Source organism: Hydractinia symbiolongicarpus, chromosome 10 (genome assembly GCF_029227915.1).
Source record: "Hydractinia symbiolongicarpus strain clone_291-10 chromosome 10, HSymV2.1, whole genome shotgun sequence".
Lineage (NCBI taxonomy): Eukaryota > Metazoa > Cnidaria > Hydrozoa > Anthoathecata > Hydractiniidae > Hydractinia > Hydractinia symbiolongicarpus.
Window position 1 is genome coordinate 22,045,638 of NC_079884.1, and position 25,930 is coordinate 22,071,567.

General features: G+C 35.4%; 3 protein-coding genes across 3 annotated transcripts in view; 2 read left to right on the plus strand and 1 right to left on the minus strand.

Annotated features, from left to right (window-relative positions):
• Positions 1-18,409, plus strand: part of LOC130612283 (uncharacterized) — a 28,145-nt gene extending 9,736 nt beyond the window's left edge. The window contains exons 5-10 of the mRNA XM_057433591.1: positions 529-760; positions 1,453-1,574; positions 7,892-8,044; positions 8,125-8,307; positions 15,263-15,427; positions 16,031-18,409. Of these exons, the coding sequence (XP_057289574.1) occupies positions 529-760; positions 1,453-1,574; positions 7,892-8,044; positions 8,125-8,307; positions 15,263-15,427; positions 16,031-16,518 (1,343 nt within the window). The 3' untranslated portion in view covers positions 16,519-18,409. The remainder of the gene's footprint in view (positions 1-528; positions 761-1,452; positions 1,575-7,891; positions 8,045-8,124; positions 8,308-15,262; positions 15,428-16,030) is intronic.
• Positions 18,410-21,752: 3,343 nt separating this feature from the next.
• Positions 21,753-23,276, plus strand: LOC130612971 (uncharacterized). The gene is made up of 2 exons (XM_057434300.1): positions 21,753-22,235; positions 22,299-23,276. Exons 1-2 carry the CDS (start codon positions 21,753-21,755, stop codon positions 23,274-23,276), a joined length of 1,461 nt encoding a protein of 486 aa, XP_057290283.1.
• Positions 23,277-23,285: 9 nt separating this feature from the next.
• On the minus strand, positions 23,286-25,930 carry LOC130612096 (uncharacterized). Its single transcript, XM_057433386.1, has 3 exons — positions 25,789-25,930; positions 25,501-25,663; positions 23,286-25,187 (listed from the first exon to the last, which is right to left on the minus strand). The coding sequence occupies exons 1-3, from the start codon at positions 25,853-25,855 to the stop codon at positions 23,369-23,371; spliced, it is 2,049 nt and encodes a 682-aa protein (XP_057289369.1). The 5' UTR covers positions 25,856-25,930; the 3' UTR covers positions 23,286-23,368.

Here is a 25,930-nt window from a genome sequence, read left to right on the forward strand (position 1 = left end):
CTATAAATTTTGTGCGTAAACTGGGTATATGGATAGATTATTACATTTTGCATATCAAAATAGAAAAATCTTTTCTGCGCTATTTTTTATCTTTTTATGGAACTTTGTACCAAGAAATATAAGAATGTCGTTCTAAATGTTCATATTAGAATACATGTCATCAACAATAGGAATAGTATAATTATTTATTAGTTATTTTATTTACTGCTAAATGCGATTTTATTAAGTATATAATCATGTAAGATATATTTAAAACAAAAAATATCGAATTACGAAAAGTCAGAAAATTTGTGTATTTGGGCTCGACCAACGGACTGACTGATGCCACCGCCCGGCAGGCCTAAAAAAATTTTTTTTACAAGTGACGGCTAGTAATAAATATTGAAAGTCATAAAATTAAAATCATAGAGATTCTGTACTAAATACTTACATGGTCTGATGTTACAAAAATTTGTGCATAACTGTGTAAAATTACATTGCCTGGTATTAGTACGTAAGTACACTGTAGACAATTTACCTTTATTTTAGATTATGGAGAATATGTGCCTCGTCCAAACATTCATATTCCTTTTAAAACTGTAAACCACGTTAATAAAACGACACCATATGGCAGAGGAATGGATATGGACGGAAATACAACAGTTGTATTAGATTTGGAAGCTAACAACATTGCATTGGACCAGTTTGGGAAAGGTTACGTCTTACAAAAAGGTGATGGAGAGATTGTTGAATTTGGAAATTTTGAGGAAACAGTTTTGCGGTATGATTTCTTGGATAGAATTTTCTAAGACGTATGTCGCAGCACTGTAATGTATGTGAGAAGATATCCTGGTGTGATTAATAGAATTATTGTCTACGATAAATTGTTATCACCAGTGAAGCCATGCTTTCTTTTCCTTGCACCAACAAGCTCTTAGATAACCAAGACTAGTTTAACACGCAAAATTATTGTATTCACGATCGAAAAAGATGGTAACACATACATTTTACTTATTTTAGCATTCAACTAGACATACTAAATTGACATTATTCCTTGATAACGATTATATCTGTTTTGGATTTTTGTAATACATTAATTAAACTCGTAGCCCAACCAACTTGAGGAATTAAACTATTACATTAAAGCTTAATGTTTTTGGCTTCTTTGTAACACGTTAAAGTAACGTGTGAAAAAATTAGACAGTGACGAAGCCAAATATTAAACCTGTGCTACTTTTTAAAAACAACAAAGAAATGTCAAAACTATTTCCTTGTTAAGTGACGATTTATGAGGCGAGTTAAGAGACGAGTAAAGAGGCAAGTTAAGAAGCGAGTTAAATCTAGCCAGTATTATGTTATTTGTCTCTGAAGTGTAAACAATGTAATAAATGCTCGGGCGTTTGATCATTGCATTCCAATACGTATGTAACATGGAATCATGACTAAAAGTTCAAAATCTTATTTGTCATTTAGTGGGCCGTTTTCTAACCACCATGTAAATCATCCCGGATACTTCACGATATCTCTGTGGTTCAGAGCTACCTGGCAAGCTATGAATCAGAGAACAGCGATTATTTCTACTTTATCTGAAAACGGTATGTCTATTCTTATATGTTTATGTGCTTTAGGATGCCAAAACGAACGGACAGACTACTAGTAAGTGTTAGTGTAATCAGGTTTTGTAGTCAGGACCAGGCAAACCACAATTGTAGTGGCTCCTTTGATACACCTTTACAAACCCTGTGGCTTCATCAGCGTAAACCATCGCATAAAGGGTCACACATAGGTCATATCTCGCTACCCCCGCATAAACCAATGATTCCCCGCTTCAGGCTCCTCCTGCAGAGACTTCACGCTAACATTGACGACTCCCCACTCCATACTTCTTCCGCAGACATTCTCTTAACAGCGTATGACGTCATCACGACTGTTGCACTTTTAATCGTTGTTCCGGATATTTAACATGTTAATGCGCGATGGACGCTGGCGGTCATTATTTTAGTTCATTTTAATAATGAGTGTAAAAATCAGAGAGCAAAATGTTCACAGAGATACACCTTAATTATTTGCGCAGAATTTTTGTTGATATATTCACACTAGTACACCATAGCCAAATCCGCCCCTGGATGAGCTAGGCGTCAACACTTTCTCTTCGGAAGTTGTTAAAAGTCTAGATATATCTCTGAGAGGCTTAAGCAATTCGAAGACAACAAACGTACCAACTTTCATAGGAAGAAAGTACCACAGAATCCTTATGAATGTAGCACGATCCTGAAAGTTGCCAGTGTGTATGTGCAGAGGAAAGACTGGTAACCACAGCCCTAATTGGAAAGGTGTACGTACAAGGAGGTTGGATCCATGGCGCTGGCTAGCTTAGTGACTCTGATGAGGATGATGACAGTTTCACCACAATATAGACGATCTAGGGTAAACGTGTTGATATTACACAGAAACAAACATGAAAAACCTGAAGAAAGAGGCGTTGAATGTATGTATTAAGGAACGATCTAAGATGTGTACGCAGAAACTAGAAAGTGCCAGTTGAAAAGCCAAGTTTAAGAATGTTTTAACACAGATTATGGGTCTTCTTTTATGTACCTTGTGTACAAGCTGCACAAAGACAAAAAAGTAGAATTATACATGGAGGAACTTAGCAAGAAAGCGAAAGCTTACACAAGATACATAGCTTATGATGGCAATCTACTAATTGATACAGCTACCGAGGAGGTGGTTGGGTGTGGAGTTGCAGAATCAACCCTCTTGTGAGCGGTAGCCCGTAGTTTTGTAGATTGAGCTAACTCATTCACATTCGCATTCGCTATTGCACCCTCGCCATAACTTGGAAGGGGCTGTAGGTGGTAGAGGAATGCAGTATAAAATTTTAAGCGCCTCGTCTTTATCTTCTTGTCGCCCTCTCGCCACTAGCCCTGCACGTTTTTTTTCATCGATAAAATAAAATACGTTTCACTCGCTGTCGTATCTGTGATGGGGCGTGATCACTCCTTCTAACCCACGTACCATGCGTCATGCAACTTCTTTGCTAGACTATTACGTTCTTTCACTCAACTGCGTTGATACTGCTCCATCTGAAGACTTGAATTTCGTCCTGTGCCACCTCGGGGACAGTTGGTGGCATTGTCGGATATAGATTTATTCCTCCCTATGCTATAAGTATATGCAAAGTGATTTCAAAAAATGATAAATTTTCGCATGGTGATAATTTTCATCAGTCAGCATAAACTCAAACCTGTCCGTTGAACCTTGCAGAGAGAGGTAGACACGGGTGTTGGAATTTCACGTCATCATGCTAACCCAGGTTGCTTCTTTGGTCTGAAGTATGGCTAGAATCTTAGACTTTTCACTATCAAGGAAGCAGTGGTCTTCATCCAGCTGTAGACATACAAGTAGTAGTCAAAGGTAGACGCCAGAAGAAAATGTCGTTGTCACTCTTAGCGAAATACTTTCCACCCGGAGGCTCCGGTAGAACCATAAGTCCCCGCATCGGTCGATTAATTGATTTTCTAAAGATACCGTTTTAAAGCATAAAGATCATGACCTTTTCATCGGCTTCCTTGTTGATATGTGCTGCTATATCCTCGATTCTGTACAACACGTTCATGATCTCGATCCGGATAACGTTTTTGTTTGGTATCTATCTTCCTGATGGCACAGTTAATGCTACTATAGATTTTAAGCCGTTTAGGTCCGATCAATATCGACTTTGAAGCAATTAACTTGATATGTCCTAGGCTGACGTCAAAGAGCGTAGGTTTCGCTATATCTGTGATGTAGAATTGCGAAAGTGTGTGCATTATATTTCTTGTGAAAAAAGGATTAACATTTACTTGTATAAGCCAAGAGCAAAAGGCAAGTCAAACCGGGAGAAAAGCCGCTAGGTGTCACGAACCTTTAGCATCAAGACATCAACATATCCACGACGAGTCATTTTCCTGTGATATTTCTAGAGTCTACCAAGTACACATTAAGGTTCCACTGACACTTAACGATTTTGTGTAAGTTATATGGAAAGCTGGACATGCACTAGAATTTTGGCACACTCAGGTTTACTTTGCAGTGCACTGTGCTACTAAAGCTTTAGGCATCTCTCTCAACTTCCCCTCCTACTAGTCACCAGTATCTTTCAATTCTATGTGTACTAGCACATGCGTCGCATGTGATAGTATGATGAAAAAGGTCAGAAGAAGGAAAATTACCTATGTGAATGGTGCAGAGATACAGGTGCTTCGCTTACCAATGAGGAATGGTTGCCACATGATGAAGTGGATTTTGCCAAGTTAATAATGCCTACAGGTCAGGATCTTACCTTAAAAGGCTTAGCAAAGCTTAGTAAAAGTGTAAAAGTGCTCACAATGCTTACACTTGCCCCACAATTGCAAGCCAAAGCCACCTTTATCGGCTCAGGAACAGATAAATATATAACAAGACTGCTGCACAACATTAGATCGATGGTGTTTAGAAAAGGATGTTGGACAAGATAGAACAACCTTTTAAGAAGTGATGCAATATGCCAAAACCCCTGTAAACTTTGTCGTGATGCCTAGCGTCTACATCCTATCTAGTGATATGTTGGTCCACGTTGAAAAGACGAGGATTACAACAACAACACCATGATAGCACCAGCTAGTGTATAGCCTGGTAGCCAAGTCGATGTAAACACGGTAGCAAGAGCCCACGTAAAGCCCAGTGGAAAGTCTTCAACGCTTCAACATAAAAACTCGAACGGCGAAACCTAACGGAAAAGTTTAGATTGAATTGTCCTTCAAACGCATGGGCGAGAAGAGGTACCAAAAGCGAAACAGCAGGGGGATATATATTCATCAGCGTTTCCTCAATCGCCTTGAACTGGGTCTGGGTCTAGTGGGCAGCAACCATGAGGTTTACGCGCTGCCTCGCGTTTGCCCTGTAATCTTTCTAGATCTTCAGCGTGAACAAACAAATGTTGTCGTTCCACATATGCTGTTGTTCCTCTGACACTCTAGACTACTCCTGTTTAGCCTCCAGCCTCCTTACCTTTTCGTAAACCTTGTCGATCTCGCTATTGTAGAATATCTCCTTATTTAATAGATGTTTAAGGTGTTCAAGATTTAAATCTCCTAGTTCCCACACTGAAAAGACTCCGTCTAAGAAAGTATCTCATAGGAAACTTTCTGTATTATCCACCACATCTTCGACCTTTGGTAAACTTTGAATAATTTCCATGTTGTGATCCCCTTTTCAACTTGTTCCGTACATCCTTAAATTCGTTCAGAGTCCTCTGCGCCTTTTGCTCGTCCACATTCACAGTCCTTCTAGGTGTATCGTCAACGGTGAACCCTAAATGCACTAAGCGATCATTCCCTAACCTATACTTATCACACCGACTGTCCGGAGCCCACTATATTTTTTGGTTAACTCTACATTGTCAGCACCAGTCACACATAGCTTGTCGTAGTCCGTTAACAACTCGCATAGGAACATCACCTTCTCCAATTTACATTCCTGAAATTTCTACCGTCTATCATAGCTTATTCCTTGTGGTAAAGAGTTTTTGATAGCAAGGAATTTGAACTTCGAAGTTGTCGGGAACATGTACTTGTTGTCCTTCTTCAGCAGTGTGATTTTTCGCTAATGACAATCACGTCTACTTGGTTGATCCATTCCAACCACTTTTTCGAGTCTTTACGGGAAGTAAGGCAAAGTCCTCAAGTCTAGGGCACGTTTTTTCCACGTTTTCTACGATGAGGTTCTGCCTCTTTTCCAGCTTTTCAACGAATCTTTTAACCAGTATTTTCGAACCCTCATGCTCTATAAATGTTGGTTCACCATTCAAACTATCGTGGATAGCAACGCTCACTGGTACGTGCTCGGTTATATTCGTAAAGCCTGCTGTTTTCTGCTGATTCAGTGGTATTAGAAAAGCCTCAAAGTCAAAACGATGTAGTGAGTGTATGATGTAGTGAGCTCTTTCTTGAAATACCGCTTAGCCTTGCTAAGATTCTCACATTCCCAGGCAGTGACGAGGTTGTAGCCTAGTTCCCATATAGCTTCTTCTTTTCCCGTTGTCCACTTGTATAAGACTTCGTCGGATTCTGGTTAGCAGAGGCAAGCGTACCACTTTTTGTAGGTTCATACCGATCTACCTTGAGTTTCGCCTTGCATTTCCCTACGACGCGTCCTCCTCCGTAGCCACTTCTTTTTTCCATCGACATGTACTCTATCCATTACAATGCAGCTTAGCGAAAGTTCTCTCTTTAAAACACCATCTCTAACCTTTCCAGATGATTTTTTTGTTTGTGTCCATTGCATATATGTTGTTTGAGATGGCCTACTTGTGTTAAGACTTGTTTTATGTCACATTCCTTTCCCTTCGTCAAAACATCCATCTTCTTGATGTAGAAACAGTTTCCTTCCACCATAACCAGGTTGGTGTCATGCAACCCTTGTCTGCATTAATTCTTACAACAGACTAGTCTCCACGGTGCTTCCTTGTCAAAGCTATAGATAAACCGCTTCTTCTGCAAAAAGTCTGAAGGAGATCCACAACCCACCAGAGACTCCCTGGTGCTGATGATCTTGAACACTAATTTCCCTTAGTATAATTCTGAGGTGTTGATGGTTCGACAGGTATGCTTTACTCCAAAAGTCGATATCGAAACGCTTTATCTGTTGTTCCTCTATGAATGCTTCGATTCAGGTGAGATTTAAAAGTGGTGTGTCGTTTTCGCCGAATATATGCTGCATGAGAACATGCTTTTTATGTCTCCGACTTCTTGGTATTCGTCTTTTATGGACTCAGCATCGTAGCAGTTCTCCTGCGCTTTAACTCCGGTATCATCGTTTAGTGTTGTCCCAGAGCAAATCTGTTCCTTTCTTCATTATTATAAAAAGTAACATTATCTCCCACCCTCTGCATTCGATCAGCGTCGTGGTTACAGCTACTGGCACTGATACAGTGCTATACAGTTTCGTCATCGCATTCCTGAACCAACTTATCTCTCTATATTATTAGTATAATTTTACTTTTAAATTTTTTCTACGTGGATAAAACTATTGAGTAAGGGACTTTCCCTTCTCAAAACGTAATTACACTATTGTTGTTTTATGGGAATTTTCCTTTTTCTGTTCTTGCAATAGCTGATGTAAGCAATTTTGCGACATTTTCAAAATTTCGATAATTTATGATAATTTATGTTGATGGCGTCGTAGGTTTTTGATAGGGTGTCTGCGGAAAAAGTCTGAAACGGGGAGTCATCGATGTTAACGTGAGGTATCTGCGTAATGAGTCTGAAGCGGGGAGTCACTTGATGTTTGCAGAGGTATTGCAGATGTATCTGCGGAAGGAATCTGAAGAGGTGAGCCATTGATCTTTACGGTGGTATCTGCAGAAGGAGTCTAAAACTGGGTTTGACGTATGTGTGGCTCTTTCTGCGATAGCCTAAAAATACAAATTCGTTATGCAGCGTTGATTTTGTTTTTATCTATGGACAAGTTAACCAATATGAATAATTACTCGCAGCTATTGTAGGTGGTTAATATTGTTGCTTATTCGTATATTTATAATCTATTAAATGAAAATATTTGTATGTATGTATGTCTTCTAATGCTAAAATTAGGCCCTTTCCGAGCCCAAGATGTATTTGGACTTTTTTTATATACTATATATACTATATACTATATATTATGTACACCTCGTGTTCAAGAAAACGTGTAACAAAAAAAGGTGCCAAAAGTGTGCATTGATAGTAAAAGATTTACATGTAAAGTATAAGGACCCTTAAAATTCTAGACAAGGCAATTTTGATAAGTCAATACAGCAGCCCGTACGTATTATCTACAATTTGGAAACCATCAATACAAAACATTGTTAAATAAAACAAGGAGTAGCTATTTAATTCCGTTATGTATTATTTAGGTATTGCAATACAACTTCAAGGAGTTGATGATTTCAATGCTATACTACGGATAGTCGTGTCCGGACAAAGAGATCATTCAAATGTTGTAGTTTCAAAGCAAAAGGAGTTTTTTTACTCTTGGACGCATGTGGTGGTTAAATGGAACTTTTTAAGTAAATATATGATTAGCTATTTTTAGTTGCAACTACACACAAGTTAATAAGGCGTTAAACAACTTCTTAAACTATTTTAGCAACATGCTTGCGGTTGTATCTACAGGGGATTCTTGAAAAAACTTATTGTGGCAGAGTGTCGACAATTAGAACATCAACCCCATCAGCTCTTCGTTCAATAGCACCAGCTGTTTACATAAGCGACATTGCTATTTGGTATGCGTTATTGCTTGATGAACAGATTCTTCAGCTGTATCAATCAGGTATCTATTTTCAATTCAGTGCGCGAAATGCTCAAATTTTTATCGCAATATCACAGCCTAAAAACAACAACAAGAACAACGACGACGACGACGACGATAACGACGACGACAACAACGACAATGTTGGGCTAACACAATTTGTAGCCAAAATTGTCAAAACAAGAATAAAAAGCCAAATATTGAATACAATAAATAATTCCAAATAAATTTTAATATCTGGGAAAGTTACACAAAATTCTTTACAGGGCCAACCTATACATCAGATGATGTTTTATGCAAAATTAATTTCATACTGACCTGATCTTTAATTACGGATAGAAGGATAAGAATTCTTAAAAATCGTCATATGAAATTGTAGATATATAAGAGGATCATAAACATCCAAACTTTCGTTGTAAAACCTATTCTGGATTAAATTTATATTCAATATTGCATTTTCTGAAGATTGCAACAAAACTGAGGCTCACTGTAGTCGCATATTGGATCAGTCCTTTGACTATGAACACGTGAAGCGTTAATGACCAAAAAACGTCCTCCTTAACTAACTAAACTTTTTCTTCCCTAACTAACTAAGTAGCTATCAATTCAGTGCACGTTCTTTTAATTGATAGCTTGCTTTTTTACAAGAATTTTTATCTGAATGTTAACTCAAGACTTTAATCTGTATTAGAACAATAGCGACGCAATATCATGACATGTTAATAATGTCAGGAAAAACTGAAATACATGCCATTTGAATGTGTATTTTACCGAATTATTTTATACCTAAAAAATTTAGCAAACGAATAATATATTGAGAGTTACCAAAGGTAATATAAGCTAAAAATCGATCACAAAAAATCATTTTAAAATTCTATTTTTGAACCGTGACCTAACGCATAAACGGAAAAATAGTTTTAATCGCCTATAGTAATACGGTGTGCAAGTGTGTTTGTGAGGGGCAATTTTGACATGTATTTCTCTTTGATGTTGTCAAAAAGCTTATGTCTCAAATGTTAAATTTTCCGACGTGAGGGCACGACGTCAATAACATTAGTTTAAGGTCAAAACGGTAACCAATGCACCGTGCAAACGGAAGAAATAAAAGACACCCGGAAACGCATACGAAGATAAATACGACGATTCAAACTTTTCTTCATTTTCCTTTGATGTTGTCAAAAAGCATATATCTCAAATGTTAAATTTTCTGACGTGAGGGCACGACGTTAATAACATTAGTTTAACGTCAATCTCCTGAGTGTTAGAGACATTTGGTGAGCTAGGGTTCTAACCCCGGGGGATCTCCTCATTACTTGAAGTGTTTTTTGACCAAGCTACACCTTTTTTTCTTTTCTATTACTGTATTTTCTTTGTTGTGCTGTTATCTCTGGGGTCAAATCTCTCAATGGATCAACTGTGCAAATTGAAACGTCCAAGTGCTGAACAATAAGCAGCATCCCAAGAAAATAAAAACCATCTCTACAATGTGACTACTGCTTTCGTATATTTGGATCGAAGAGTGCAAAAAGAAACGTCCTGATGACAGCAAAGAAACTAACAAAGTTGATGCAGGTGAAAGTGATGAGACTCTTTTAAAGAGCAACGGTGGTACCGATTCCTCAATGCAACCGACAAGTATAGGAAAAACATGACAACACGTCAATTGAAGATATCATCAGTCTCGTTTACGAGCAAATAGCCTTTTGGAGAAAAAATCTATTTCTTCTTTCAATAGGCTCGGCTGCAAAGGAATTCATTAACGAAACAACAAGATTGCGTAATGCATGGATTCATAATTCACTAATGAAAAAGATTGCTGTGAAAGCTGTCATGATCATGCCTTCACTTTTGTTGCAAAAACCTCCGAAGAATATTAAGTCAAAAGACCATCGCAATGCGCACGAAAGAAAACAACAGTTTTGGTATGCAGGAGATACGCTAGTGTTATTGGCAAAGACCGATTTCCACGCATCCATGACCAGAAATCAATCAATGAAACATCGAAGCAGTTCGCAAACAGGATAAAGAAAGGTACCGTAAATGTTGCTCTTAAACTGCTCACTAACAAAATGCAGAAAAGATTCCTACCTCTAAATGATGAAACATTAAAATATCCATCAACAACAGCATCCAGTTGCAAGAACGGCAATGCATCGAATTTTTTTGCCAGATGAACCTAAAACGATTCATCAAATCATCTTTGATAGTATCAATTGTGATACAATTAAAACTGTGGTAATAAGAACTAAAGGAGATTCCGGACCTCCAAACATGGACTATGACGGTTGGAAAAGAATGTTGATGAGTAAATCATGTGGTGAAAGCTGTATGGAATTATGTAAAGCCATTGTTTTAGTAACTTGCAAGTTGTGCGCAGAAGAAATAAATGATGCTTCATTAGAATCACTCGTTGCATCACGTTTAATACAACTTGGCAAGATTCCAGGATTGAGACCAATTGGTGTTGGTGAAGTCCTGCGACGCATCATTGTGAAGGCAGTTGCAACAACATTAAGAAAAGACATCACAAAATCCGTTGGATCTCTTCAGGTTTATGCCGGTCGAGAAGGGGGCTGTGAAGGTGCGATCCATGCAACTAAAAGCATCTTCAGAGAGAAGGAAACCGAAGCAGACCTCCTAATAAATGCAACTAATGCATTCAATAGGTGAATCGTAATGCCTTCCTTCACAATGCAAAAGTTGTTTGCCCGAAAATAGCAACATTCATTATAAATTGCTACGTATCACCATCTTAGTTGTTCATCCTTGGTGGAAAACAAATCTCATCTGCAGAAGACACGATACAAGGACATCCAGTTGCGATGCCTATATATGCCATTGCAATCATTCCACTCATCAACATGATTCTGGAAGTCACAGAAAATCTACCTGGAACCAAAACAAAAACAGAGGCATATGCAGATGACCTTTCTGCAGCTGGATGCTTTATAAATCTGAACAAAAGGTGGGAACAGCTATGCAAAATGAGACCACTGTTTGGGTACTTCCATGAACCTACAAAATATTGGCTAATTGTAAAGCCTGATCAAGAAGGAAAAGCTAATAAAAATTTTTAATCAGACTATAATCAACATTACTAAAGATGGCAAGCGACACTTTGGTGCGGATCTGATGATTACAAGGCCAGCTGATGATTCTGCTGAATACAAGGCGAGCTATGTGCTTGAGAAAATCAACGGGTGGTGTGACGAATTGAAGAAACTATAAGAAATTGCTCAAACAGTACCTCGCGCCCCATATACGTCATTTGTGAGTGGTTTTCTGCAAAAAATGACTTATGTGATGAGAACCATACCAAGAATATCCAACCTTTTTAAGAGAATTGACTATATAATTACAACGGAGTTCAATCCGTCGTTAACTGGTGGAGTCTTCATTAATGAAACTGAAGGAAAAGTTATCTCACTCCCAGCAAAATTTGGTGAACTTGTTATACAAATCTTCGAAGAATTAAGCGACACTGAATACAAAAACTCGAAAACCATCACAGAAAGTCTCACCAGTCTCATCGTAAATCAAGATTGATGGCATACCTAAGACCAAAACCTGGGTATAAACAAAGCAACAATTAAAAAAGCCAAAATCGAGATTGTAAAATCAAGATTACAGAAATCGAATCTGCTTTCAATGAACGCCTGTGTTGGAAGAGTTAAATGGCGAAGTTTTATCAACATTGAGTAACTTTTCCAAAGAAGCTAGACTAGACGTAACAGGAAGGAGGTTTTCGGTAACAGGACAGAAGGCATTTTTTGACGTCAGGGTTTTCAACCAAATAGGTAAAAAATATGTAATCCCGACACCATCTAAATGCTATGAAGTAAACAAAAAAGAAAAAAAAATGCAAATATGACAACAGAGTGATCAATGTCACGCCACTTGTTTTCTTTACAACAGGAGGATATGGAAGAGAATGCAAAAGACTTCACAAGGGACTTGCGGAAGTAACTTCAGAGAAATGCGAAACAAGCGCAGTTAGAACAAGATATTATAAAGAAAATCAAATGAACTTAAGCCCACGTGCAAGTGAACAACTTGCCAACATTAACTAAAGTAGCTTCTAGTTACAAAATGTAAATTTAAATTAATGTTACGCATGTGAATATTTGTAAAGTAATTTACCCAGTCAACAGTGGTCCTGGAAATATATATATATTGTCAATGAAAAAAAAAATTAATAAAGCTATAACAATGTTTGAGACCAAATAACAAAGTCATTTTTTACTGCGTGGGTAACTAGGAACAGCCTGGGACCAAATTGGGTAAATTTCCTGCCGAATTTGGGTTGATGACGTCATCAAAAAACCTTAAAACCTCAATATTTCAGAAACCGTTTGTCAAACGTACATGTTCCTATACATTTTCTTGCTCAGCGTTTTAAGATCTATATAATGAAGGCAACGGGTATAAAATTTATAAAAGAAGAATTTTCCTATTTTGGCATCTCCTTGCTGACATCAACAAAATTTTAAAACTCTTTTAACTTTTTTCGGCGTTTGTCAAAAGCACTTGATTCTATACATTATTTTGATCGAGCTCTACACAATAAAGGGAACGGGTAAACAAATTTCCGAGAAAAAAATTTTCTGTATTGACGGGTCCTTGCAGACCTCATCAAAATGTAAGTGATGGTTCTCTTTTCTATTGTTCTTCTGCCTAAGTGCATTTTTCCACGGGCCCTACCGACTAATAACAAGTAAAAATTGATAACTCAAAGATAACATATAATGCAGCGATGAATTTTAGACATCTCATCAAGTGCAATTTGATAACACACATCAAGCAAATATAGTGCAAGATAATAACTCGAAGTGCGACTTAATAATGTGCAATAACGTGCTAGTGGTGAACTGGCAGGTTCAAGATACAAGTTTCCGGCCAATACTTCACTTGTCGATTGTGCTTTATAAACAATGTCTCAAACAGTAAACGAAGGCAACTAGCATTTCACAAATGTAAGTTGTTGATTTTCTTTTCACGTTTCTTTGTAAGGCAGAAATACTTTTGGTAGCTAACTTTCCAAAGCTATTTCTTTTCAGTATTTCAAAGCAGGTTATTCGTATTTAGAAACAATACTTCTTCATAGGTCGACGTTCGGAGAAGTGTTGTCACTACAACACTAGCTACACCTCATTATTCAAAAACTGAATCTTTTTAGAACCATGTGTCGTAAAATGCATGCTATCAGCATTAAAGAAGGCACTCAATGGATCTAGCTCTAAATTTGGATACCGCTTGATGCATCATAATTTACAACTTAGTGGTCTCAATGTGCATAGAAAATCATTACGTTCTGGCCATAAGGCATTATATACAGAAGGCGTTGGAAGGAGAACAAACCATCGCGTTTTACGCCGTAACACACATTCAAAGGACCGAATTTTTTGTAGCACCTACATAGCTATGATAAGCTTAAACCGTTTGGTTTTGGCATCCATGAAGCCATTGATGGTTTCAGTACAAAGATCTTGTGGTTAGCTGTAGGAGCAAAAAATAACAACTTCACAAGTGTGTCATCATACTTCCGCAATACAGTTAAGCACTGTCAGCTAATACCCTGTTGTATCCGTGCAGATCAAGGGTCTGAAAACGAAATAATTAAAGGGATGCAACGTAATCACGGTGACAGAGAATCTGGATATGCAAGTTGTTGTTACGACCCGTCAACAAGAAATCGACAAATAAAGTGTTGGTGGTCAATTTTCAAAAGAAAAAGACGTAACTGTTTAATTAACTTTCTCAAGGACAACACAATCTTTGATTTGAATCTGCAGTTTAATATCGATTGTTTGAAATTTTGTTTCATGGGCGTATTGCTATCTGACCTTAATCACACAATGAAGTTATGGAGTATTCCCCGCGTTCGAAAAACAAGAGATGATGAGTCGACTGCTTTTTTCTCCGCATATTATCCAAGGTCACGAATGCAAGTTCTTATCAAATTATTCAGATTTTTATTTGACAGCCGCCTATTCAGGAGAGCCGCCTCTTTTTGGATGCACCGAACAGATGACTTAGTTTTCCACATTGTTATGAGCGAAGAGGAAATTGATTTTCCAAGTTTAGCTAAAGAAGCGAAAGAACTATTTTTCACTCAAGAAAAGAAAATCTGCATAGACGTTTTACATAAGGAATAATTTGGCCACGAACTCGCAATTTTTAGAGGATTTTCTACCTAAGGTGCAGAGGTCGCCAATAATTAAAAACTTTTTCAGATGATTACGTTGGTTACAATAAATTACTTATAAAGCTTTTATTAAAAGTCGCGTTAATAAAAAATTCTTATAAATGATTAAACGTGTATCGTCAAGAAAAACTTTTGCCCTGGTCGAACATACACAACTTGTAAAAACTGTTGATTGATAATGCACTTCAACCATGTTTATAAATAATAAGAAAATGAGAGCTAAGGATCCTTTTTCCAAAATCAAAAGGGATGCAATACTAATCAAAGTACAAAACAACAAATCGTAACGTAATAAAAGGTTAGCTTCTTGCTAAAGATAAAAAACAAAAATTTAAACAATGTTTCGAAACAGTTCTATAAAATGAAACAAAAAGGCAAATTTATACAAAACATAAAACCAAATTTCTAACCAAGATTTTTATAACTTATTCACTAGGTAGCAAAAAGTAATAGTGAAAGATATGTTCAAATACGTATGTGGTAAATTAAGTGGACAGAATGTTTGGAACAATGATTTAGTAAAAAGTCCCCAATATTTATAATCCAAATAAAAGTACGGTTCATACAAAACAGTAAATTTTCTCGCAATTGAGAAAATGAATTGTTGGAATAAATACAGAATTTTACAACCTGTCATCGATGAAGGTCTGACATGACCTCGTGGATAGTTCACACCATATTCCAATTTGATTGATACGTCAGCTCTAAAACTTCTACACCCAGTAACAAATGTTAACAATGACAGAATTTCTGGTTTTCGTCACATTCTAGATATTGTTGCTCCTGGATGGCGAAAAAAATTCAATTTTACTTCAGTGACAGAATCTTCGTGTGAACAATTAAGGAGACAACGACCCTACATAACTTCTGGTTACTACTGGATAAAATTAAATGGAAAAATGATAAGTGTGTATTGTGACATGGTGACAGATGGAGGTAAGGTATTTGCAACCACTAAAAAGCAACACCTTAAAAGCTGTTGTCTGTTTTTGTACTAACACCACTGTAAATTGACACAAATTCTCATTTTATCTTCTGAACGATAGCTATAATTTTCGAATCAGATCAGTCGATGAACTTTATCTTCAGACCTATCAACGGAAAATCTTTTCACAGCTAGAAAACAAATAACTAAATAACAAATTAAATTGCGGTAGCTAATAGTTTGCTCGTTTTGCTCTATAGGGGGGATTCAACCTTGCCGTAAAAATCATAGACATTAAATGTTCTAGTACAACTTGTTATAACACGGATTTAAGACCCCTAAATGGGTGAATATACTAATACTTCGATATAAACTTATTAAATTATCTTATGAGAAAAAGAAGCACTAGACTGTAAGTACTACCGACTCTCCAATTCGTTATGACTATAATATTTTATCAATTTAGCAGATAATATCTTGCATTTTACAGGAGATATAAACAAACAGCCAAAAGGGACAAATGACCCAATTAAATACCTTTCTGGGGATCAATTATGTTTCAAATTGTTCAAAATTTGTAATAAATTTTTAATTAAAAACTTAATTATGTACAGGAGGATGGACACAGATAACTCATCTAGATACATCACTACAGGCTCATGAAATTTCAGATGCTACTAAAATCGGTGACGTATTCTTTAAGAATTTTGTTCTTACTCACGATGGTCTGTCAATGTTAAGGCAACTGGTTGATTTCAAGCAACTAAGGATACGATGCAGTAAACCCGCACATCACGACAGAATTGTTGACATAGCAACAACAACGTCATCTGTTTTGGATTATTTCACTGGAGTCACTGATGAAAAACCTTACGCCTGCGGTGGATTTTATCCGTTAGAAGAAGACAACTCGGTTTTGGCTCAAAGATGCGCCCAGTGGAACGACGGAAAATTTGGTCATCATGACCGCTTCGGTGTCAATGAGCGCTTTAAATATTATATACTTGATATATATCGTGTAGCTACTATACACTGGCTAGATAGTCTATGTGACGATGTAACGTACGAAGGTCCGGCCATTTATCAGTACTATGTGCGGTGAGAAAACAGTGAGGCGAAGGTGAAGAAGAAGAATAATGATACTACAAGTAGCTTTGTAAACGTGTACACGTTATTTCTAAAAGTGGTGAACACATTTTAGTCAAGAAAAGTCGAGAAATGAAACATTTGCTGTTTTTAGTGGATAGAAATGATGTGATCCTCGGAATTTACGCATAAATAACAGTTTTTTTACTTCATTAAGTTTACGTAACGTACTGACTACTTAATCTATGTGATAGTATTAAGTATGAAGGTTCACCTATCTGTAAGTATTATGTGTGTAAAGAATCTGACATTAAAAATAATAGCCGCACTTTTGCGCTCCCGTGTGTCTGTATCGGTGAAAGTGGATTTTTTTTTTTAAGAATTTAGTCACAGTAATATGTAAAATATACTAAACGATTATTTATTGCCTTTTGCAAAAGTTTTATGTATTTTAACTTTTTAAAAAATATTAAGGGCAATTAACTTTTATTGCTCCCTCAATGCATTTCACTTTTGAAAATGAGTGCACCAGCAAAGTTGTCTATTTCGTGTGGAACGTTTAAATTATTCCCGCCATTTGTTAACGAAATCTCTTATAATAATACGCTAAGTATGTGTATGAGTGTGTCTGACTGCAACAGGCAAAATCGATTTTGTTTTCAACAATTTTTCGATAAAGGCGCCTAAAAAATATCCCGTAAAAACTATATTCTGTATTTTTAAATTTTTTGTTTACAATTTCCAGTTAGTCAGAACAAACTATGTGATAAAATAAAGCAATTTTTTTAGCTGGGGAATTTTATAGTATGCCAATTTAAATTTAGCGTGACGGGTTTTAAAACCACAGGAATGCTTTGTTATAAATTAATAGACGGGCAATGTCACGGGCTGTTAAACCTTGTTATTGTTGTTGTCTATTTCATGAAAATGTTCTATTTTCCGTCTTTTTAATCAAATTAACAACAAAACGTAATAATTTTATGATATGACATATGATATTTTATGATAATTTTATGAAAGACTGCAATTCTTTTGACTTTGATTTCCCGGGGTTTTTTTTGTCTTATTTTACGGATTTTTTTTAACAAACTTAGGATAATTTACTGGCAATGATTCAATCCGTTATATTATTGACTTAACATTTGGATAGGTATGTTGGATAAATGGCAGGTCCCATTATTTGATTTATTTTGTTTCATAGCCCTTTGTTAAAGGTGTAGACTCAAATGTGCTTTAAATTTTTTGTATAATCCCACTTTGAAGTGAATATCTCTGAAATAGTATGTTGTATAACTCATTTGCAGAATCTCATTACTAATTAAACAGGCACATGTATATTGATATGCTTTCGGTAATTTTATTTGCTGCCAACAGCTAATATACCACGTGATACTGTTCTTTAGAAACAGTTTATCACATTTAGACAAATTTGTTACCGCTTTCTGTACATTTTTTCTTTAATAATTTTTGAAATAGATTGTAAACATCAATTTGTATATAACTTTATGACTTAAACTTTGTTGGTCAAAAGTTTTATCACCCCTAATAATTTATGGATCCCAATTTTCGTCATCTTACTTAAAGCTTGGTCATTTTAGGCAGATAAGAGCGTTGATAATTTGACATCCGCTGCGGCTGTCATTAGTCACCTAACTAAAAGGTTTTCCATAAATAATGACCAAAAATTTAAAAGTGGTCCTTATTTTGGTCTCCCATTTGAAGTTTCGTCACTTTGACCGACAAAGTTTGCATCTAGAACACTTTATATTGTTAACCACACTTATTTATGTACATAGCAACGATACGCAAATAAAAATTGACTTTTTATTGCTTCATCTTTAGTATACTCACAGCCATCAATCTTCATGTTATTTAATTTTTGCACAGATATAATAAGCGATAAAAATATTGCTGCACGATATAAATACTGGCGCGCGAAAAACCTTTATTTAATTCAATGATTTTTGCATTAAAATTTGCATTTCATATATAAGCATAAAATCTGGTAGTCAAAATAGAAATGATTAAAACTTGTAAAAGTAAGGACGTATAACGTAGAGTATTTTTTACTTCAAAAGAGAATAATTTTAAGTTTCTATGTTGTCTGTAAAGAACTTGTTTTTTTTTTGTTGTAAGCTTATAATACGACATTACCACATGTCGGTGTTGTTGGTCTTATAGTCTTTAAATATTGCACGCAATTTTTTGCGCGCCAAAATTAATACTATTATATCGTCCGAGCAACTGTTTTATTAAAATCTCTAAGTTGTAGTTAGCTATAAAAGTTTTTACCAATATATAGTTGCAACTACTTGCCGCCATTGTTTACCATGATACGACAGTTGTTCTTTCAAAGCTGATACATATGCACCCTTTATTTTCCAAAGCAATGATTAGCCCCAACACCAACCTTGACCCCGGGGATGGTTCTGTTTTTATAAACCCTGGAGTCGAGGTTGCACCAACACGCGAAGGATACTTAATGCGTTTTATCAGATCACGTGTGCACATTCTACCTCCGCAAGCTTCTATGCCAGGTTTAAATCTGGAAGTTACATGCACATTCGACTTTGTTTCTAGTGGATTTTTTTAAAAGCAGCAAACAGTCTATAACTAATAGGATCCGGAAAGAATAACAAAATATTTCCAGTTAAGTTTTTTATTTTGCACAGTATTATATACAGTGATATACAGCTGAATTTCTTGCTACATTCTACCTCACTATAAACTGGATTATATTTATACTGTTTTGCATGCACAATTGATACTTTCAAAATGTTTAAAATGCAGTCTGTGAAGCATTTAAAATAAAACTTTATAAATATTTGTTTAAAAAAGGAAATAAAAAATGCCAATCAAAAAATAAGATTTTAGGACAAATAACACTTTTTTCAGACACACGCAAAAAATGTAAAAGTATATATCATACAACATAAAAATATAAAAAAAAATCAGGCCAAGATTACTTTAAAAATATTAAAACTCCAGGTCTACTATAGACCTGCAGCATTATCATTTTTAAATCAAATTTATAGGTTAAAAAATTTAAAGGCATAATCTGCAAAAACAAAATCTATAGATATATGATTCAGTTCATGTTAATGGTGGCAAGTTTTTCTGCAAGTGTAAGCCAAAAAACCTTGTGGTTTACTGGTTGTAACGTATCAGAAGGACTTTTCCTTTAATCATTTACAAGTACGTCCTTTATATTTCCAGTTAGGATCTCCATTAAATTTGTCCTTTTTTTTGACTCTAAAAAAATATATAATTGATCAAATAAGCAATCCAAAAATGAAGTTATAGTTTAAGGATTTACCAGTCACATGCGGGTAACAGATAAGAATCATTTGTCAACAACTATATATGGGTCTATTCAAAAATGCGTACATACTATAAATCGTCAATCTTATACGCCATTGTATGCTTTGCTTTTAACTTACCCGTTTCCCGAGTTACAGATCACCCCTCCCCGAAAAATCAATATTAATTATAACACGTTACTTTAAAAAAGGACAATTGGTAACTGTGGCAGGTCTAAGGTGTTAAAGTTGAAATAACCACACACTTTTTGCAGAAAAGATACCTAAAAAAACGCAATATTTTTTTAAAGCGTATATAGATATGTATGCCCTTCGAAGACCCTCTTCCCCTTGTACACTTTGAGAGCAACTGTAGAATTTGTGCAGAAAAATCTTGATTATTATATCAAAGCTGCAAGCGCAAATAAGCACTTCTAGCTACACACAAAGAATGAGAATTTCCAAGTAAACTGAATGAGTAAGTGCGTAACTGTGTTGCTGTTCATATTTTATTAAATTTTTTTGAATGCATTTTCTGAAGTTTAGCCGAACGTCAATTGAACGTTTAGAAAAATGCGAGTGCTCTCTCTTTCCCAAATTCAAACTTACACATTCTTTTTGCACAGCTGAATTTCAGGGGTGACTACTTTACAGGACTTTACAGAACTTTACATAAAGAAAAAAATTAAAATACTGCAGCTAGTTACATTACATAGATATATAGCTAGCTATCTCCAGGGTGTAGGCTTTTTAAGCAGTGTTCAAATGATGAGTCCAGCATGGAAATTGATCTAGCTAGCTATCAACGTTATCAACAAAGTATTTTTCACAGCTATGTAATGCAAGAATGTATCAAGTTGTCATCATTGGGATCCCTGGCAACCTCAAGACAAAAAATTTTCTACACATTTTTGAAGTTCGGTAACGGTTCAATATGATAATTTACTTAATTCTAGATTAGTTTTGCCTAATCCAGTTAAAGCTTCGTGAAAGTTTGAGCATATAAAATTGCCTTTTCCTAAACAGAATGTATTCACATGTGGCCGATGAAAAAAAAACAGAGCTACAGATGTAATATATCAAGCACTCAAATGGAGAATGTTCAAGAAAGCTGATAACGGGTTTCTCACTGATGTTTTAGGACAGTTGAGAGTTTAAGCTGTAAAACGGTGAGGTTTTTTGTTTACTTGTATCTAACACCAGGTTTCCTCAACTCAAAAAGAAACTTTGAGAATCCTATTGTTCGAGATTTTAAATATAAATATTCATTATTATGGCAATCATAAAGAATTTTCTTTTATTCGTTTCTTTCCGGAATTTCATAAATTATAATAATTATGACGTCATCCAAAATTTCATAATGGTTCTACGCTCTTTAAATAAGGATATTTAGATAGAATATTAAATTATCATGACAAAACTGAAGTTTTTAAAGCAATGTATTATTCTAGTTGGATTTTATATATATAATTATTTATATATAATTATTTTGAAAACGAGGCTATTCTTAGAAAGCTTGTCTATATGAAGGGTTTGACCGTAACTTTCAGCTCGCAGTTGAAGCACTTAAGGAACAGAAATAATTAAGAAATTAAGTAATTTGTTCTACCTTTTGATAAGGAACTTATTTTTAGTATCGACCTCTTTAATTAAGTTTGGCATAATTAGGAAGTTCGGAAAAGGTCTATTAGCTAACATTGGAAATTGAGGAAAATGATAACACATGCAACTATATGAAAAGCCCTTGCAGGCTAAAAGATTTCGGATTCTTGTTCGTGTGTAATTTTGTTCCCTATACCAAGGTCGCCAGTAGCCTGTTTTGTACAGAACCTCTACAATGTTGTTCTGTTGTTTGAAATAAATAGGTATAGACCTTTTCATAAATTATTGCGCAATAGTATGCCTCGTATTGAAAACGAGACAAGCGGTGCTAAACTTTTTTGTAAACAAAATGTCGGAGGGGAATACGAAGAAAAAACATAAAAGATCTCAAGGAAAGCAATGTGCTGCCTGGGGATGCAATAATCGTAGCCTGGTTGAATTTGAAAATGAATTAATATCTTCAACCATAAGTTTTTTTAAATTTCCGAAAGATTCAGGAACAAGGAAAGTGTGGTGCAGCCGAATTAAACGTATTGATGGACAAGACAACTTTAGAGTAACCAGCCATACTGTGCTGTGCGAAAAACACTTTGCAAAAAGTGATATAATAAAAGCCCCTGGAGGGACACGCCGCAGATTGAGAGATGGAGCCAAACCTACACTATTTGAAAATGTGGAGGATTTTAGCAAAAGAAAAGCTCCTGTTAACAGACCATCTCCTCGAAAAAAATTTAGAGAAACATCCACTCTAATTCCTGATGAGACTGATATAGGGGATGATTCCACTGAATTTGTAGCTGAGCCAGACTTTATTATGAGGGAGGAACCAGACGCAATTTTTTTGTCAAAAGAAGTTGAAAAGCTTACAGAAGAAAAAAAGAGTTTGTGTAAAGAGATAGAAATGTTGAAACACAAACTCATGGAAAAAATTTCTACAGTTAAAATAAAATTTGTCGAAAATGTTTTGTCATCTGATGCATCATGTAAACATTACACTGGCATACCAAACATCGAAGTGTTTAAAGAATTATTAATTTTTTTAAACCCAGGACAAAATGGAGAAAATGTTATTCTTTACAATAATCAAGATGTCAAAGGTTTTAGTGATAGAGGTAGACCACGTACGCTGTCCCCTCTTGAAAGTTTTTTATTGACCCTTGTTAGAATGCGAAGAAACTTTGATGTTTGCCATTTATCATATTTGTTTGAAGTGTCTGAAGGTACTGTAACAAATACTTTTCAAACGTGGGTAAATTATATGTATGTTAAGCTCGGAACAATATGCATTTGGCCTTCCCGCAGTCAAGTTCAAGAAAATATGCCAGCTAGTATGAAAGAAAGATTTGCAAACGTACGATGCATTATAGATTGTGTAGAGTTTAAAATTGCAGTGCCTTCATCTTTATATTTACACAAAATGATGTACTCAGAATACAAAAGTCACACCACCGTTAAAGTACTTGTTGGCATTGCTCCTGGTGGAGGTTTCACATTTATATCGAGTGCCTACCCCGGTAGCATCTCAGATAAAGATATTGTTGTCAAAAGTGGTTTATTATTTCCAGAACTTTGGCAGGCAGGAGATGCTATTATGGCTGATCGAGGTTTTTTGATAGAGGACTATGTAAAACCTCTTGGTGTGGAATTAATTATGCCATCATTTTTGAAAGGACGCGAGCAATTTTCAGAGTCTGAAGTAGTCAAAAGTCAACAAATAGCATCAGAAAGAATTCATGTGGAAAGAATGATTCAACGACTCAAATGTTTTCGAATATTCGATCGAGTTATTCCAGTAAACATGTTGAACTCCCTGAATCAAATTATTTCGGTATGTGGTATTCTCACAAATTTTCAAGACCCTATTTTAAAGTAAACAAACAACTTTAGACTGAAGCAATGTTTTAAATCAAAAATATTTACAAAAAGAGTGATATATATACATTACAAATATATACAGGTCTTATTTTACATCAATTTGTCCTGATCTTTCTCTATGATTTGTGGTAGCATATATGTAAAGTAAAACCGTAAAATGTTTTTTTGTAGTTCTTGCCAGTATTTCATGTCAAATGGCACTCTGTCGATTACAAGACCTTTTGAGGTATAAAAAATAAAATCACACCATGTTTGACATGTGATAGCCAATTGCATTTGTATCTGATTGTAATATGTGTGATCTTTATTTATTTTGATATTTTCTGTATTGCTGTCATAGAGAATGCAAGGGTTTTTCGCCACAGAACACACTAACTTTGGATCTATGTCTCTGTACAAGTGACTGCATTTTACCTCAAGGATGCCATAAAAGCCATTGCAGTTAACTCTTCCATCTGGTGTAGCTCCAAGCACATAATTATTTTGATCTATTGTTAAACCATTATTTTCCACAACAACTTGGAAACCTGCAATCTTCATGTATCTTTCATAATGTGCAATGGCTATGGGTTCATGATATCGTCCATACTCAAATTTAACTTTTAAAAACTGTTGTGGTACACAACCATGCACTATATTTCGTGCTAAAGTTTTTAAGCCTCTTTCTGTTTTGGGTCCACTGTTTCCAAGTTTGTTGCACAGTGAGGCAGTAAATCTGTTTTCTCTATACTTGAACCAATTTGGATTGTTAGCTTGGTCTCGTGTATTTTTTTCGATGCTGATTGCATCAGCTGCCTGCTCTTTTAAATTTTGTAGTAACATTAGCTTTTTTTGCTCAACTAAATGAATTTCATTGGCATAATTATCGATAACATTGTCATTTTGTTTAAAAAAGTGGTCAGTAAAATCTGAAAACAAAACCCGGTCGCCCTTGTTTCCATCCTCCTTAATGTTACAGTAAACTTTAAAATCTGGTGGCATTAAGGCACATTGGTAGCTCAGAATAGATCCAAATGGCACCGGCCCAAATTGTGTTTGCGTGTATAGCTGAGGATTTGTGTTCATAATTTTTGGTGCATGTGCTTTGCCATGAAAATTAGTGACGTTGTCAAGCAAAATTCTCAAACTGTCACTACGTGTGTCTCTGTTATGTTCAGATCTTGGCTCGTACAATGAAGATGTAATTCCTTTTTTAGAAGCTCCTTCAGTATTTGTGGCATTCCTTTTTGAATCTGGTGATTTAATGGTTAGTTCTGAGACAGGTGGCTTTTGCATATATTCTCTTGCCTGCGGTACATTCCAAACACATGGCATTGATGTGCATGCTTTAGGCTCTGGAATCATACGCAATTCATCAACTACCCATTTAGCTAACAGTTTCATAACGGCATAGCAATGCGAACATGTGCCGGTTTTTCCGGCTGGACATTGACAATGTGCAAATACAACTTCACCATTAATTTTGTTAAGTACAATAAACACCCATCTATTCATTTTTTTTAAACTTGCAGCAGCTATACCTTTTATACAAAATATATTATTGTCTTGTTTGACATATATTGTGCTGGTATCAATGTATTTTTCTTCTACAAATTGTTCACCTCTTGCAAAATGTTTTTTAATTGTTTTAGCCTTTTCAACAAATGTATTGTTTACTTTTGTGTGATAGTCTGTCATTTGCGTAACGGTAAAGACAGGTACACCTTGCAAAGACTTTGACCAGCCAGTGAGGTCCAATGGATTTTTCATATCATTTTGTATTGCTGAGGGTGCTTCAGGTAGTGAGCCTTCTTTCCAAAGCGGTTTTAAAATTTTTCCTAGCTCCATTGCTTTTTTCCTAATCCAAAGCTTATCAGGTGTTGGATCAACAATCTTCTGATTGTTTTTATTCTCAAAGTAGTTCCATACTCTAAAGTGAAGAAAAATACATTGAATACAAATGTGTTGCTTTTTATGCATACAAAATCTTGAATTTAGGAAAATATTTTTTTAGAATATATATTATATATAAATAGCTACATACACATATGATGGTAAAAAAGCATGTAAAATAATTTTCTATGAAAATATTATAAAATCCAAGTTTATTGAGGTTGCTCTGACTTCTGTTGTGAAATTGTAATTACCAACATTCCACTTTTCTTATGTTTCTAGATTTGTGTTTGCAATATAATAAAGCCATAATTCTGTTCAGCTTCTCTCTACAATTTAATATCACTTACCTAACTTGGGCATCTTTTAGTGTGTGAATACCACGTAGAGTGTCTCCTCTAAATACTAACCACTGTTTTAAATGTTCCATAGGATATTTTGAAAGCATTGTAACATTTAATTTTACATATGGGTTGTCAATATCATCTTCTGTGAGAGTAATGGCATCCATATCTACATAAATTTAAAAAACCTATATATATACATTTTTTATAGTTTTCGTTTTCCTAACAATCACTTTTTTCCATTAAAACGTAAATTTCTCTTGCTAGCTAGCTTAAAAGTTTAAGGTTACTTACCAACCATGTTGTTTTTGAAATAATCATCAAAATCTGGTATCTCCAACTCGTGTTTTTTAAAATCCATATTGAGCTGAGATTTAGCTATTAAAATAACTGTTTTTTACAAATTTTAGATATAATATTTCTGAAATAAAGCTTG

Coding starts and splice junctions, on each gene's coding strand:
- LOC130612971 (XM_057434300.1), top strand. CDS start 21,753: ATGTCGGAGGGGAATACGAAGAAAAAACATAAAAGATCTCAAGGAAAG. Junction 22,236..22,298: donor TTATGAGGGAGGAACCAGAC/GCAATTTTTTTG, acceptor TTGTGTAAAGAG/ATAGAAATGTTGAAACACAA.
- LOC130612096 (XM_057433386.1), bottom strand. CDS start 25,855: ATGGATTTTAAAAAACACGAGTTGGAGATACCAGATTTTGATGATTAT. Junction 25,664..25,788: donor TTTCAAAAACAACATGGTTG/GTAAGTAACCTT, acceptor AAATTTATGTAG/ATATGGATGCCATTACTCTC. Junction 25,188..25,500: donor CTAAAAGATGCCCAAGTTAG/GTAAGTGATATT, acceptor TCTTCACTTTAG/AGTATGGAACTACTTTGAGA.